Raw genomic sequence first — 15,693 nt, forward strand, 5'->3', positions numbered from 1 at the left:
TGCCCTGTAGCGTGTCGCATGCGCGGTAAGTGCATCTATTCAGCTGACCAGATTTAGGCCGACATGTCATCGCTGAAGATTGCGCGCGTCGCCTTGCAATGGTCCGACGACTCTTTTCTGACAACGCCCGATCCATCCGACGCCCGCATCGTATTTGAATCCCAAACAGCCGCCATCCCACCGCCATCCGAGTCATCCTCCCATGATCGCGACGAATCCTGCGGTGTCTTCTTGCAGCTCTCCATCCCCGTCAAGCTGAAGGGTTCATTTGCCCACGCGCCCGTCCACATCCACGTCCACCCGAGCCAGATTCAATCCGCAGAATACACATCATCCGACAATGTCCCCGAGGCCGTGCAAACGAAGCTTTCGGGCAGGCTGGCGCGATTGTCAATGACGCTCAGCGAGCCTGTCCATTTCATTGTCCCGTGCAATACGCCGTCGCCATTGCGTGCACGGAGTCGCGCTTCGGGCCAAGTTCTCGACGCCCTCCGATCCCTGAACCGAGCCACACAGCTATCCATCTACATGGAAGATCAAGACGCGACGCGGGCGCATTTGCTGCCTCTTTGTGCATTACTTGCTGCTGGCCGTGCTGTGCCACTGTCCCCATATACCGAAACGTTTCGACTCTTTGGCGGCTCCGGGGGACGCAGATGGGTGGACGACTCGATGCCCCCGTCGACAGAAGAGGACGACAGTTTACCGCCGCCGCGTTACGATGAACTAGGTCCAGGGCCGCCCATGCCCCCCATTTCGGGTATGTCGCCGTGGTTCTCTTCCTTCCTAACTCATCATGTCTAACCTTCCGTAGCCGAGAAAGACCAGGGCACGAAACGACGGCGGCAGCGGCTCAGCAACAGCAGTACGAGCAGCGACGTGCTGGCTCATGCGGACGCCGGGCTGCAGACGAAAAGCCCGACTTGCGTGCGTCTCCCCCGCGGCCCTCGATGGTACAGCAGCGCCTGGACATCCTCGAAGGGCTTGTCCAGGCGCAGGCCCGCCAGATCGACGAGCTCCTCGCCGACAACAAGCTGCAGAAGGAGCGCATTCGCGAGTGCGAATCGGACATAGGAGCTGCCCGTCTGGCGGCGGAGCGCGCTCACGCTCGGGTGGAGGAGCTCGAGCTCGAGATGGCGGTGCAGCGCGACGACATGCAAAGGCTGGAGGGCGACGTGCAGTACTGTCGCGAGCAAGAAGATGACCTGATTGAGATCGTCACGGACACGGTCTCGGGTCGGATTGTGGACATTGTGGCGGACGCAGTGACAGAGCGCATCTCGACTCGAGGGCTTATTGCAAGGAATATATCTTTTTCCCTAGGTGATGAATGATGTCTCTTCCATCCGATGTGCTACTCTAATTGTGATTTGTGTGATCTTCGCCGTCCAAACATTTGACGTGCTGCATATTCAATCATGATCTCTTGTAGTAACTTTTTGACGCGACTCTCCATACTTTTTCCATCAATGTTTGCCCTTGCTTGCTTGGTCCTGCCTCCAGGCCTAAGTGCGATCACTTGGTTGCAGCACAAGTTCAACATGTCGCACTTTGGTCCAGTTGTGTTACCAGAGACAGCGTCCACCAGAATAGTAGGCTTCACGCGATTCATGCCTGTTGTCAAGACGACACTGACATAGCAGTGCCACCCAGAAATGTCAGCATGTAAATAGTGCGTGAGGGCTTTAGTTTGATTAGCAGGTTTGGGTGTGTTGGATCATGATGATCGTGCTCTCGCCAAGGTCTTCTAGCCGGCAACGAGGTGACGGACGATATGAGGAAATGGCAATCGATAATGAGCCTTACAGCGACTCGCAACTTCACCAAGTTCACAGCCCCTGGTCCTCGCGCGAGTTTTTTACAGTACTTCCATTTCTAAAACTATTTAATGCCCCTATGTTATGCCAATCTTCCACGGACTTCAATTTCAGGTCCAAGCATGCATCCACAATACTGACACCTACAAATAGCACAGTTTCTTTCCAACTAATGGCCAGTATCAAACTGATCGTCTTTGACCTCCAGCACTCGGTGAACCGCACCGGTTTGGGTGCTGAGATACTTGCTTAGGGCCATGATTGGGAAGGCGTGGTGATATAAAGGATATCCCAAGTACAATACGTTAGGGAAGCCGGTACCCGTGTAGAAGTCGGTGGGCCAGGACGTCCCTTTGCTGGACTGAACAGTCTGGTTCTTCACAAGCCACGATATGCCACCCTGGATCGCCTGTGAAGTTGCGGGACGGAACAACAGCAACGATTGGAGAGCCCAGGCCGTCTGAGCAGCATTGCTTGGCCCACCACGTCCTGCCAAATCGGGGGACACGTACGAAGCCAAGGTCTCGCCCCAGCCCCCGTCGGCGTTCTGTATGGACTCGAACCAAGTCACCGCGGTCTTGAGCGCCGAACATACTTTCCGATCTGACTCCCCAAAGTGCACGAGGCCGCGGAGCACGTTACCGGAGCCGTATATGTAGTTGTTGCCCCAACGACCCCACCAACCACCGAATTCATCCTGCTCCTTCAGGAGATAGTTGACCCCGCGATTCGCAGACGCCTCCAATTTCTTCGCCATCTGGTCTTCCAGTCGATCCCTTTGCTGGGAGAGTAGATATCCGAAGCACTCCAAGATGCGGCCGGTGACGTCTGCCGTGCTGGGGTCGCACAAGCTGTCCATGTCGCTGAACGGAATCTTGTGCAGCCACATCTTGTTGTTGTAGCAGTCGAAGGCGCCCCAGCCACCATCGTGGTTTTGCATCCCCATGATCCACGTGACGGCATGAACCAGTGACTCAGTCTCAATCCATTGGTTATCTTGCTTTGCGAGTGCCATGACAACCACCGCCGTGTCGTCGACGTCGGGATACCACTTGTTGTGGTACTGGAAGCTCCACCCCCGGGCTGCTGGCACGGACTGTACACTCTCCAGTCGCCTTCAGGGCCTAGAAGTTGGCGACACTTGAGCCACTCTGCTGTTTTACACATGCGGGGGTCGGAGGCTGTTCCGGCATCGCACATGGCGAGTGCCACCAAGGATGTGTCCCACACCGGCGATACAGTGGCAGTAAGTCTCTTGCCACCCTCGTCGTCTTGCACCGCGAGTCGTTCTAGTGCTCCAAGTCCGCGTTTGACGGCGTCATGGTCTAGTGGGTAACCCTCGAGGATCAAGGCCCACACACTGCCGTGCATCGGAGGAAAGAATCCGGCCCAGTCGCCCTCTTCCTCCTGGTGCTCCAGCAGCCAGTCGACGCATTTACCCAGGGCCAATTTCCTCGTCGGGGATTTCTTGAGCCCACCCAGAAATGCCAGGACCTTGTCGGCTGCCGTAAAGGCGAACTGGATCCAGTCGCGCTCCCACAAGAGCTGGGTCAAGGGTGGAGCGAATGGCACGTTCTTGTTCCTCGGATCGATCCACAACTCGTCGAGGAAGTTGTTGTCGGGGCTCCGGCCGTTGGGGAGGGCATACAACGGCTTGTGGTGCGCTACTATCAGCACTGGTATCATTGTACTTCGCGCCCACGACGACATGGTGTAGATGTTGAGCGGGGAAGACGGCGGTAGGAGAATGAGCTCGGCTGGAATCTGCGGAATGGCGGCCCACGGCACGAGACCGAAGGTGGCGAGGAAGAAGCGCGTGAAGAACCGGACTTTGGCTACTCCTCCGTTGGCCTGCATAAAGTCCCTGGCCTTGAGCATCGCCTTTTCCTCGGACGAGACGCCGAGGATCTTGAGGGCGAGGTAGGCTTCCGTGGTAGTCGAGACGTTGCCTGGGAGTTCTGGCGCCAGGCCCCATGAGCCGTCTTCCTTTTGGTCGCGGAGCAGCCACAGCTTGATGGCGTAGCCGTCCGATTTCAGATCCAAGCCGACGGCATACTTGAACATGACGTACTGGGAAGTAAAGGTCGCATCGGACGAGACCTCTGCCACCCAGTGGCCATCTTCGCGCTGGTGGTCGAAAGAGAATTGCACTGCTTGTCCGAGGGCCTTTTTTGCCCGCGAAGGCAGTGATTGTTCCATGTCGGTGACGTCCCGCTAATCTCAGGGGTGAAATAGTAGCTGGAGTGGGATAATATCTGGTGGGAAGTGGGAGCTAACAGGTTGGCAGCCGCGAAGCGACGAAGTATTGCTAGTTATGTATGTTTAGTAAACGAAGTTGGACGTTCAAATACAGGGAGTAGTCAGACGGAAGTACTTGAGCACGAGCGCCCACGGAAATTGGGAGAGATTCTGCATGATGTTCGAGCCTGGCGTGGGTTGGAAGTTGTCGTCGTACGGTCCGTCCTGACTCGAGATGCAGGCATATTAATACATGGTGCTTATTGCCACCGGGTGCGCCCACACTTGGCTGATAACCTTGGATCTTAGTAAGGGTTGGCAAATGCCCGCCTCGGGCCGTCTTTGGGGTCTTCGTTCCTAATTGAACTCACGGGGATGATTACCAGATGACCATTGGAAGGGCTGACTCACGACGCACCTTGTCTAGCAACCAAGTTTGGCCACAACCCCCCAAAAAGCAGAAGCGACATCCGTGGAATAAGCATGCCTGTCACAAATTTCGGTGGAAATTCGATTCCTGTTGGGAGATCTGGCCAATGAAAGCTACCGGTAAGCATCACTCGTTGCTTCAACTAAGATACTCGGTTCAATCTTACCACAACACCAAATCAGGGTTGGGCTTGGGCTAGAATCAAATCATCCATATAAAATCCAACTGAGAATGTCAAAAGTATTCCATGCCAAGCTTGGCTGGACTCATGAGCCTCGACATGGCACTGCTGCTGGGAAACGATCCACCGTCCCTGTTGAAGTAGGCTTCATGTACATTGTTCTTTCTCGAGGAATTACTAATAACCCAATCGAAAAGAACGGCATGTCCTCGTATATCTACATATTGCATGAGTATTCGCATTTACCAGTTTGTTTCCCAACTTTTAGAAGCATAAAATGTCAGAAGTCAGGGTGGAGATCAGATAACATATAAATACAAAATTATATAATTAATGCAAATGATCAATGCATACTCGTGACGAACCATACCAAGCCTGTTACGGATGATCTCCATTTATTGGTAAGCGTGCATTGCCCCTCATCGTCAGCCCTATGATTTTGAGTATTATTTTCGAGCTGAACGACGTGTTCACCTTTATCATCCGGCCCTCGGTCTATTATCTCACCTTTCCGCCAACCCGTCTTTCCCATCATTCCATTTCAACTGAATAGGCTGGCCTTGTTGCTATCTTTCGGAGGTCTAGCTCTCGTTTAGCGGTTATTCTTCGACGCCAGCAGGCGAATGAAACTCAACAAGCGGAAGCGATGACTGGTGCGGACATAATGACAGCACACATAACAAACCCCCGAGGCTGCCACAATACAGACGCCTCCCCCATCTATCGGCTTCTAGATCAGGACAGAAAGGAGATCCGTCTTTTCGAACTCTTCCCAGCTGATGACGACAACGCCCTAGTTCAGGGGCGCCTCCGCCACCACTCCCTGTCCGACAAGCCAGTTTACAACACCGTTTCCTACGTATGGGGCGACCCAAATCTTCCCAAGAAAAACGTTGCGATCGATGGCAAGTTATTGGGAGTCACCGCCAATCTTTATACGCTTCTGTGCAACCTGAGGGCCTCAAAGGAAGACACTTTGCTGTGGATCGATGCTGTTTGTATCAACCAAGAAGACCTGGCCGAGCGCAGCCACCAGGTAGCCATGATGAGGCAGATATACGAGCATTGCCGCGAGGATCTCGTGTGGCTCGGGCCAACATTTGACGCAGAAGAGGGCCACGGTGATGCCATGGAAGCTGGATTACAGCTCTTGGGGAAGATCTCCGCTAACGATATACGAGACTTGCAGGGACTCGGGTCTTTCTTCCCCGACCCGCCCCTTATGGAAGAGACCCGGTTGATGGAAGCCCTGAGCCAATGCTGGATGATTACGGATGAAGAAAGTCCCATTTTGGAGACTGTCATGGTTCACCCGAAGATATGGGACCGCATCTGGGTGGTCCAAGAGCTCGCCTGTGCTCCACGAGTGACACTTCTCGCAGGAAAAGCCAGGCTTGAGTGGGATCGAGTCGCACGATTTCTTGGGCCGCTGCCTCCTGCGGATGCTTTCCACTTTAGCCTTGGCAGCCATGCAAACCCGATGGCAATCGAATACACCACTCTACTGGAGAGGGTAAAACGGTTTGATGACCAGCGCACGTTGACCCAAAAAGGGGGCGGCAAGAACTCTTCGATATTTTGGCGCGTTGGAGCGGGTCGGACTCAAGCGACCCAAGAGATCGAATCTATGGTGGTAAGCAGGTCCCGTTTCCCTTGGGAATTTCGACACTGATGACCGGTCTACTGTGTGCAGTACTTGGCCTCGCTCCACAAGAGCTGGCAATCCCCGTCGACTATTCACGAACACTGCAAGAGGTCTACATTGATGTAGCACGGGCTATCATCGATTATTCGGCGAACCTGGACATCATCGCTCAAAACCCGTGGCGACACAAATCAAGCCAGGAGCATCACGTCCAGTCGTCTCCTTCGTGGGTTCCCAGCTTTTTTACACCGCTCAGTACCACAGACACGAGACAGAGACTGCTATTCGCCCAGCGGGGAATATTCAATGCGGGACCATCAACGTGCCAAGTCCCCTGTATCATCACCAATGGTCATTCCCTGCAAACTCGGGGCGTGGTCCTCGACACGATTGGCAAAGCCATTCCCAGACCAGTGCGATGGGATCCGAGTGAGAACTTCTCGTCTGTTTGGATGCACTCAGGTCTAGGGGAAGCCCTGCTAGACAAATCCTACCCCGTGTATGTGACTGGCGAGCCAGCATTTACAGCGTTCTGGCGTACCATGAGCACGGATCGAACCGGCTTTCCAATGAAAAGGCTTCAAGTCGACGAGATTGGTGTGCTTGACGCGAGTTTCAGAGACAGGGTGAAGCAAGCCACTATCGGGCCCCGCACAATGACCGGACTGGACACGACCAGTGGTGAAGATTCGAAGATTCCCTCACAGCAGAAACTACCTTATCTGTTCGAGGACACAGGTTGCTGCGCTGTGTGGCGATTTATCTGCACCCAGTGGGAGTTCAACGTTACCGAAAAGGGGTTATATACCATGCTGCTCGGTGATTGCGCCCGCCAAGGCGACACTATTGCCTGCCTCGAAGGGGCCAAAATTCCGATGATCTTGCGGGAGCTTGCAGTTGACGAGCTTTCAGAAGAGGACGTCGCTCGATTCGAGGTAATTGGGCCAGCTTATGTGCACGGTTTCATGGACATGGAGGCGTTCAACTCTACGGTCCTGAGAGAACGCCTTGGGTTGAAGACGGAGGAGATATTTCTTGTGTAACTCGGCGGATCCAAAAACAAACCCAGATAACTGATTTTCAATTCCAGTGGTAGGTGAGCGGCCATCTAATGGGGTGCTCATCGTGACTACCTCCTGCCACTACGACACCATGATCTGCTATCGCTGGGAAAGGCCTTCTTCGGGTTAATTCATGGTGGCCCGGCTTTGGGGAAATCAAGCCGAGAACTCGGAGATGCACCGACTTCAACGTATCGAACAGCCTTGGCTGCAGATCCCAGCCTGGGCATCTCCAAGTCCCAGTTGGTCAACCGCCCATTTCGAGGTCTTGGGTTCCTATAACTCCCCGCATCCCCCTCACTTCCCCGTACCAAGTGTTGACTCCCCTCGCGACCTTCCTCATCGAGAAGGGCCTCGAAGCGATTTGCTACGCTCATTTGTTGGTTGCGTGCGCCGATAACGGTCGGGGCATGCCGACGCAGTGTGGCCAAGTGCTAATAGTCCAGGGAACACTGGACCAGCAATAACAGACGTCATCGTGGGGATTTCCGGGATATAAATGCAAGACTTTCTTCTGTGGAGGCAATTCTAGTGATCGTGGTGTTTGAGATCTGCCTTTCCCTACTGCCCTGCATACCAAAGCCCCAAGATGTTTCCCACCACAGCGAACAATCTGCGCTGGGCCGCATACTTATCGATACTGCAGAGTGTCTGGGCACAGTCTGGCGGCATTCAGACAGGACTCCAGTATGGCGAGAACTGGCTGCAAACCATCAAGGACAGCGAGCTGGTGGCACAGAACTTTCCCGATGTCGACATAGAGCTCTTATCCCCTGCCTTCTTAGATCCAAAGTCGGTACCCGAGCGTTTTACAAATGGCACCGAGGGTCCGACGGATCACATTGAACTTGGTGCGTATAGAGTATCAATGCTGAGATGCTCCGTTAACAGGGTGCAATAGATTTCTTTATCCGCGACCTGGCACGCCAGAATGACTGGATGACGTACCAATCCGCCGATTTTCTCTCGGAGGAAGGCCGCACAATCCCCTACGTCTTCCTGTCACGGCCTAGCTCGACAAATACCCCCAAGCTTCGTGTGTACCTCCAAGGGGCCATCCACGGCAATGAACCGGCGGCAGACCAGTCCATCTTGGCCCTGCTCGGCAAGATGAATGCGAATCAGACGTGGACCGAGTCGCTGCTGGAGAAGATGGACATCAAAATCCTGCCACGATACAATGTGGATGGAGTGGCTTACTTTCAGCGTCAGCTGGCCGTCAACCTCGACCCGAACCGAGAACACATCAAGCTCATGCGCGGGCAGTCTCGCGGCATCAAGCGCGTTGTCAGCGAATACAAGCCGCACATCTCGATTGATATGCGTAGGTAGTTGATTCCATAAATGCTTGTGGCGCGGCAACTGACCTTGGCCCTGCAGATGAGTTCAATGCCCCGACCGTATACGGCGGTCAGTACCAGCACGGGTCTGACTCGCTGATCTCGGGCGGCATCAACCTCAATATCCACCAGGCCATTCACGACCAGGTTCTCGATAACTTCATTCCCGCCATGGGCGCCCGTCTCGAGTCATACGGCCTCCGCTGGGAGCACTACGCGACTGGTGCCTCCAACAGCACGCCAGGCTCCTCTATCTCCTTCACCCAGGCTGTGACGGAGGCGCGCACCGGGCGAAACGCCGTTGGGCTTACACAGGCCATCTCTTTCCTGCTCGAGATGCGCGGCATCCGACTCGGCAATCAGCACTTCCAACGGCGCGTGGCGACGGCCCTGATCAAGATCGAGGCTATCCTCGAGTTGGCCCGTGACCAAACCGACGACATATACTCTACGGTCGAGGGTGCCATTGCAGAGTTCATCGAAAGCAACGATGATATCGTAGTCACGGACTCCTACCCCCACTCCAATCGGACTTTCACCATGATCGACCAGCGCAACGGAAGCGTCGTGCAGGCGCCTGTGACGTGGTACGAGACGACCCCATCAAAGGCCAACCTCACGCGTGCCCGACCCGAAGCCTACCTCATCCCCAGGAGCTGGTCCGACGTTGCTGAACGGCTGGAAATCCTGGGACTCGACGTCGAGACGATGAATCACGAATTCAGGGGTCGTGTCGAGGCCATGACGGTAGCCTCATCATCGCTGGGCTCTCGTATCTATGAAGGGCATGTCCTCAACACTGTGACCACCAATAGCACCACCCGTGAGGTAGTTTTGCCTGCCGGTAGCTTCCGGGTTAGCACGAGACAGAAGAATGCTGCTCTGGCTTTCATCGCGCTCGAGCCCGAAAACATCGACAGTTACGTCACTTTCAACATCATTCCGGTCAGTAAAGGCGAGGAGTATCCGATTTTCAGAATCCCGAGATCATGATTTGGAGTCGAGGTTTGTCATTCTTGTGTGGGATCATGACTATTTTCCTTCGGGGTGTTACAACTCTGTGGGCTCCCAACTCACTATAACTTGGCTCTTAAAGAGAAAAGCCGGAATAAACTTGTTCTCATAAAAGGAACTCAAGTGTCATTTCTCATATGGGAAGTCTTGAAATCTGAATCACCATGAGATCGTAATGTAATGCAGCGCGTGCTTGGTCGCCATATACTAAGAAGAACTTCCTTCCTAAGAGGTCTGGCGAAATATTGCTCCCCATGGGTAACCGCTCTCAGGCTGGGTGTTAAGTGCAATGAAGCACGACCAAATCGTATCATAGCCTTTGTGCCTTCAATATGGCGTTCTTCAACAGGAGGCGCATCGTTGGAGCGTCGGATTTAACAATCGGCCGGGCGTAACGGACTTAACGAGCGGTCTTCCTCCCACTTCCTCCCACTTCCTGGACAGAAACAATGGTCTGAGAGTTCTGGGCGAATCGACGGACGTCTCAAATGGGCCATCGCATGTTCGGGCGGGACGGGCAGATCACTGCAGGCGAAGTGCCGTTTAGTAGTTCGCTTCACGGCGATTCGGTTCATCAGGGTAACGATTCCCGTGCGACCGTCGGCGTCTGTGTAGCCACCATCGTATGACATGGGCTGACAACTGCACCCACTCGGGTTTCTTGTCGCCGGTTATATCTGCGGCCTGCCCAAAGCCAGCAAACAAATGAAAGCAACCTGAACCGATCAATCGCATCTGTTCGCCTCCAAGCTCACATGTACCGAAGTCGACGCCTGCTCGTCATCTTTTTGATTGGCATCGTCATCGCCACGCTCAGTCTGCGCCACAGCGACACCATTTTCAGTGCACTTAGCGTTCTGGTTAACCTGCGAGACTCGGACGTCACCCCAGCCACCATGTCGTCTCCGCGACCCGTCATAGTTGTCGGGTCTGGTTTGGCCGGCCTCTCGGCTGCATATGAGGCCCTCCAGGCCGGCGCGCGCGTGCACATGCTGGACCGGGCCCCGAAACCCGGCGGCAACAGCATCAAGGCCTCGTCCGGCATCAACGGCGCGCACACCCGCTTCCAGAAAGCCGCCGGCATCGCCAAGGATGATGCCTTTTACAACGACTCGGTGCGCTCGGCCGGGCGCAGGTTTTCGCAAGACCTCGCCAAGGTGGACCGCACGCGGTTGGTCAACACGCTGACCGACGGATCCGAGGCGGCGGTCAATTGGGTAGCCGACGAGTTCGGCGTGGACCTGAGCGTCGTGGCCATCTTGGGCGGCCACACGGTGCCGCGAACCCATCGCGGGGCGGGCAAGCTTCCTCCGGGCGCCGCCATTGTCTCGGCCATGCAACAGAAGCTGAACGCAAACCCGGGCTTCCAGCTCAGCAGCTCGGCCGAAGTGGTGTCGCTCGCCGTGCGGGACCACGCTGTCACGGGCGTGCGATACGTGCAGGACAAGGAAACACACGACCTCGATGGCGCCGTAGTCTTCGCGGCCGGCGGGTTTGCCGGCGATGCCACGGGGCTGCTGGCAAAGTACCGCCCTGATCTTGCCGGTCTTCCTTCGACCAACGACGACCGGCCCGGGTCCCATGGAATACTGGAAGCTATCGGGATCGAGTTTGTGGACATGACCAGCGTGCAGGTTCACCCAACGGGCTTTGTGGACCCCAAAGATCCCAGCGTCCGATACAAGTTCTTGGCTGCCGAGGCCCTGCGCGGCGAAGGAGGCATCTTGCTGTCGGACGAAGACAAGAGGTTCGTCAACGAGCTCGACACTCGCGAGAAGGTCAGCGAGGCCATCATGAACATGCCTCACAGTAAGGAGAGTGACAGTCGGCAATGGGATATAACGTTGCTCATGGACCCTGGTGCCTGTGAGGCCACGGCTGGCCACTTGGGCTTCTACATGTGGAAGGGGCTAATGCAGAAGAAGAAAGTCAGTGAGCTCAGCCCGGCTGCCATCGAAGCTGTCGACAAGTATGCTGAGGCGGCGTCGAAGGGAAAGGATGACGCCTTTGGGCGAACCAACTTTGGTCGTTGGCGGCTGCCCGCTGGCGAGTCAAATAGGGACGAGGAGATCTGCGTCGGCAAAGTCACACCGGTCACGCACTTCACAATGGGCGGAGCAGCCTTCAACACCAAGGCCCAGCCACTGAGGGCTGGAGCCAAGCCGGTTGAGGGGCTCTGGGCGGCAGGCGAGATCACGGGTGGCATCCATGGCGACAACCGACTTGGAGGATCGTCTCTGCTTGAATGTGTAGTGTTTGGCCGGGTGGCCGGGGCTGAAGCTGCTAAATACGTAAAACAGTAGATGTGGTGTTGCCACTGCTACCCTACCTTCCACTGGCCATGATACTATCGTAATCCCAACCACAGGCGTTTACCAACTTGGCGATATCTATGTACTTCATCAGAACAAGCGAATGACAGAACCGTAGAATGGCCAACATACCCGAATCGTTGTCGTCTTCGCCTTGTGCCTTGGCGCAAGAGACGCAATCGGAGAAGGGCGACTGTGCATTCTCACCAGTAAGATGCAGTCGCGCTTCGCTTAGTCGTTATAATTAGAGTCGTCACAGTTCTTCGAAATGTCAACGGCGCTGCTGCATGGACTATGGCAGGCGTCGGAGAAGTTGTCGCTTTTGATGTACTGCGCGGCGCCGAAACTGGACAGCAGCGCAAACTTGAGCAGAGTCGTGACATGCATCTTGGGGACGTTGATTAAGGGATGGCAGTGAATAAGGGGTAATTGAGAAACGCATCAAGGGAGAAGCTCAAGATAGTCTTTTCGATATCCAGGTCGTCTATTAATACTCAGAGAATCGTACTATGTATGTTTCATGAGAACTTGATTGTTACCACGTGTTTCCATCATCTTTCTCAATCACGGCTTTATATGAAGCCAGTGCCACTAGAAAGGCAAATCACGACTTACGGGAGTGGTAAACTGCAGGGAATACCATACATATTCGTCTTAACACCATCAACGGGTGGGCACATCTATGAACCAACGACGGAGTGGGCTGCTCTGAATTCATCTTCAAGTATATCGCGCTTAAAAGAAGTATTTCTTGACCCAAATATGACATGCGCATGAAGGCATTTCCCTACTACCCCCGGATTACAATCATGTTTTCAAAGATGGGCCTCTTGTCGTCATGTTTCTGTCGACGCCTAAGTTCATGGCAACGTCGTCGCCTCTCTGGATGAATCATACACTGATAAATCACGTCGAAAATGCCGTCTTTGATGTGGTTGGAGGTAACACGCACAGCCAGGCTTTCAACCCTTTCTGGGGGGAGTACCAACTTCACCTGTCCAGTAGTGGCAACAGCTCCGCGTGCTTTTCTACGAGTCCAACCACTACCTATTACGAATTTCGGCCCTCAAGGTTGTTGTCGCTCATCATCCGAAACTCGCCGATGAAGATTGCAACCAGTGGTGGCGTGGCTGGGACGGTCCGATGAAGATATGTTATCGTCGCGATAACCCAGTCCCCTTCCTTGTCCGAACCCTTGACCATTGCAACGCAGATGCACCCGAGAACGACCAACATGGCTATCAAAGTGAATCGCGTTGATCGCAAACGCCGTGTGGCAGAAACCCTGAGCACAGGATCACCATGCAGAGTTTCTAAGAGGCATTGAACTGCATCGAAGGAACCTCTTAGAGCACCCGAGCCATGGCTCCGACGTGGGTAAACCCCTTACTGCAGAATACGAGCCATTAGCATCATACGTCCACTCGCGGGTAACGGGGTAGCCTGGTGGGAAAATAGACTGTTTACGGCTAAGACGCTCTGTAAATCCCACGTGAAGATGGTATCAGGGCAGTTCCAGTGGCATGGACCAGACGGACAGGGTTTATCCAGCAGTTTTACTGGCTTGATATGGCGAAATGGTAGTGACTGAGCCTCAACTAAAGCCCCCAGCCTGCGCGAAAATAAGTTTTGGCAAGAGCATACCAAAGCTGTTTGGCTGACCTTAGCTCTTCTCCTCTCTTTGGGGGACGAGAACGAAATGGCCAACATCAGTCCGCAGCAAAAGCTAGTTTTATCCCAACTTAACAACGAACAGGCGAAACTTACACCGGCCCTGGTGACACTCAAGAGTCATTTTCAATGCACGCAAATCGAGTTAGACTCGACTCTACTGGCCATGGCTTGGAAACAAAGCCGCAATCGCGAGTCAGGATCGAGCATTGATGTCCTGTTGATCTTCAGACCGCAGACTGGGCTAAAGCAACTGTTCATTGGAGGGGAAGATGTAGCGCTGGCACGTCACACACCTTTCACACTACATCTATAGTTAAGAACAAGAATTATTCCCCCGCGCCTAAGGATACCCGTAGTGGTAACAAAGCTACGATGGTGTGAAATTGGCGTAAGGAGACAAGGGGACAGAAAAGAAATGGCCGTCAACATGGCCTCAGCTACGAAGCTCAAAGTGGCCGTGGTGGGAACTGGAATGGCTGGTCTGGCGACTGGCTATTTGCTCCAACAGGATGAGCTCCAGCGGTACTCCGTCACGCTTTTCGAAAAGGTATGTATTTCGATTCTCCAACGCAGGTCCCGACGCTGATTGCGGAGAAAAGGGTGACCACATATCGCTGGATGCCGCCTCGGTGACCTTGATGGACGAGCTGGACGGGAGGTGCAGCCGGGTAGACTTGCCCATGAGAGCCTTCGCCGGGGGCTTTTACCGGAACTTGACAGCAATGTACGACTACCTCGGGATTCGGTACCACGCCAAACGTTTCCTGTACGTATTCTCCGACGTCGCGGACCAGAGCACACGAAACGACGAAGAGGCTTCTCCCTACTTCATCCATTCGTCCAACAACCATCGGATATTCCCTATTTCTCCGCCTGGATCAGACGCTGTAGCTCATCTTCTGGAGACCATCATTGCCTTAGCCTGCTACTTCTGGTCCTCGCTATGCTGCCTCCTCGTGGAGCCTCGCGGAGATGAGAGCTACGGGGCCTATCTCAAGCGAACGAGGGTGCCGCAATACTTTAGCAGCCGCTACTTGGTACCCCTCATGTCCAGTGTGGCTACGTGCTCACACGAAGAGCTGTTGGCGTTCCCGGCCAGCGATCTGGCCGCATACTTATGCCCAAGGCTTGGGGCCGACCATTTCGTGGTGTCTCATGGAGTTCAAGAAGTCGTGTCAGTCCTTTCGCGGGCCCAAGATGTGAGGCTGTCTTCCGAAGTGCTGCTGGCTGAGCCATACGGATCGCGGATGAGGATGGTCTGGGCCAAAGGCCAAGGAGCGAACCAGGTGGAAGAGGAAATCTTTGACCGGATCGTGCTTGCAATTGATCCGCGGGCCGTCGGCAAGATCTACGCCCCCCTCCGAGCCATCATGTCGCGAATACCAACCAGGGCGGTGGAAAGCTCAGTTCTACAGCGTGCGGGCGAGTCCACCAAGCTTCGCGTTGAAGAGCGCGACCGCAGCTTGAAGAAAAACGACACGGCTGAAATCGACTCACAAGTGGCCGACACTCTCTTGCTCGAGACCAACTTCACGGCTCCAGGCTACACAGAAGCACTTCATGCAGTCAGCTGCGGCGCCATTGTGGCTACGTCTATTTCCGGCAAGTCTGACGAGCTCAAAGTTCTCCATCGCGCGGCGTTTTGGAGGGTGCTGAGGACACCAGAAAGCCGGGAGATTGTGAACAACATAATGCGCATAAGGCCAGCCTGGCCAGAAAAGAAACAGATCGACGATCGCGGCAAGTTTTCCGAGTGGCATAATGGTGACGACGGCGTGTGGTTGGCGGGCGGCTGGTGTTGGGATGGGATGGTCCTTCTCGAGGGCTGCATTGTATCGGCGGTTCGTGTCGTGCAAGATTTTGGCGTGCGTGTCCCCTGGAATAGTGAACTGGACGATTGACGAGCGAGCGATTTCAGCCATTGATGCATCTCGAAGGCATTGCCGTAAACCTAAATTGACAAGGCAATTCTTTTCTTTTT

At 54.5% G+C, this 15,693-nt stretch overlaps 6 protein-coding genes across 6 annotated transcripts; 5 read left to right on the forward strand and 1 right to left on the reverse strand.

Annotated features, from left to right (window-relative positions):
- Positions 1-63: 63 nt before the first annotated feature.
- Positions 64-1,334, forward strand: PG998_010391 (uncharacterized protein; the record flags this gene model as incomplete). Its single annotated transcript, XM_066877207.1, has 2 exons — positions 64-760; positions 829-1,334. 2 exons carry the CDS (start codon positions 64-66, stop codon positions 1,332-1,334), a joined length of 1,203 nt encoding a protein of 400 aa, XP_066726261.1.
- A 652-nt stretch (positions 1,335-1,986) lies between these two features.
- PG998_010392 (squalene cyclase) lies at positions 1,987-4,016 on the reverse strand (the record flags this gene model as incomplete). The annotated part of the gene is given in 2 exon segments (XM_066877208.1): positions 1,987-2,900; positions 2,915-4,016. The coding sequence occupies 2 exon segments, from the start codon at positions 4,014-4,016 to the stop codon at positions 1,987-1,989; spliced, it is 2,016 nt and encodes a 671-aa protein (XP_066726262.1).
- A 1,314-nt stretch (positions 4,017-5,330) lies between these two features.
- Positions 5,331-7,354, forward strand: PG998_010393 (uncharacterized protein; the record flags this gene model as incomplete). The annotated part of the gene is made up of 2 exons (XM_066877209.1): positions 5,331-6,261; positions 6,360-7,354. 2 exons carry the CDS (start codon positions 5,331-5,333, stop codon positions 7,352-7,354), a joined length of 1,926 nt encoding a protein of 641 aa, XP_066726263.1.
- A 607-nt stretch (positions 7,355-7,961) lies between these two features.
- Positions 7,962-9,705, forward strand: PG998_010394 (uncharacterized protein; the record flags this gene model as incomplete). The annotated part of the gene is made up of 3 exons (XM_066877210.1): positions 7,962-8,223; positions 8,274-8,696; positions 8,753-9,705. 3 exons carry the CDS (start codon positions 7,962-7,964, stop codon positions 9,703-9,705), a joined length of 1,638 nt encoding a protein of 545 aa, XP_066726264.1.
- A 776-nt stretch (positions 9,706-10,481) lies between these two features.
- PG998_010395 (FAD binding domain-containing protein) lies at positions 10,482-12,029 on the forward strand (the record flags this gene model as incomplete). Its single annotated transcript, XM_066877211.1, has 1 exon — positions 10,482-12,029. The coding sequence occupies one exon, from the start codon at positions 10,482-10,484 to the stop codon at positions 12,027-12,029; it is 1,548 nt and encodes a 515-aa protein (XP_066726265.1).
- Positions 12,030-14,139: 2,110 nt separating this feature from the next.
- Positions 14,140-15,613, forward strand: PG998_010396 (uncharacterized protein; the record flags this gene model as incomplete). Its single annotated transcript, XM_066877212.1, has 2 exons — positions 14,140-14,259; positions 14,312-15,613. The coding sequence occupies 2 exons, from the start codon at positions 14,140-14,142 to the stop codon at positions 15,611-15,613; spliced, it is 1,422 nt and encodes a 473-aa protein (XP_066726266.1).
- Between the last annotated feature and the right edge of the window lie 80 nt (positions 15,614-15,693).

The sequence above is a fragment of the Apiospora kogelbergensis genome (assembly GCF_038363985.1).
Source record: "Apiospora kogelbergensis strain CBS 113332 chromosome Unknown utg000007l_segment0_segment0, whole genome shotgun sequence".
Taxonomy (NCBI): Eukaryota; Fungi; Ascomycota; class Sordariomycetes; order Amphisphaeriales; family Apiosporaceae; genus Apiospora; species Apiospora kogelbergensis.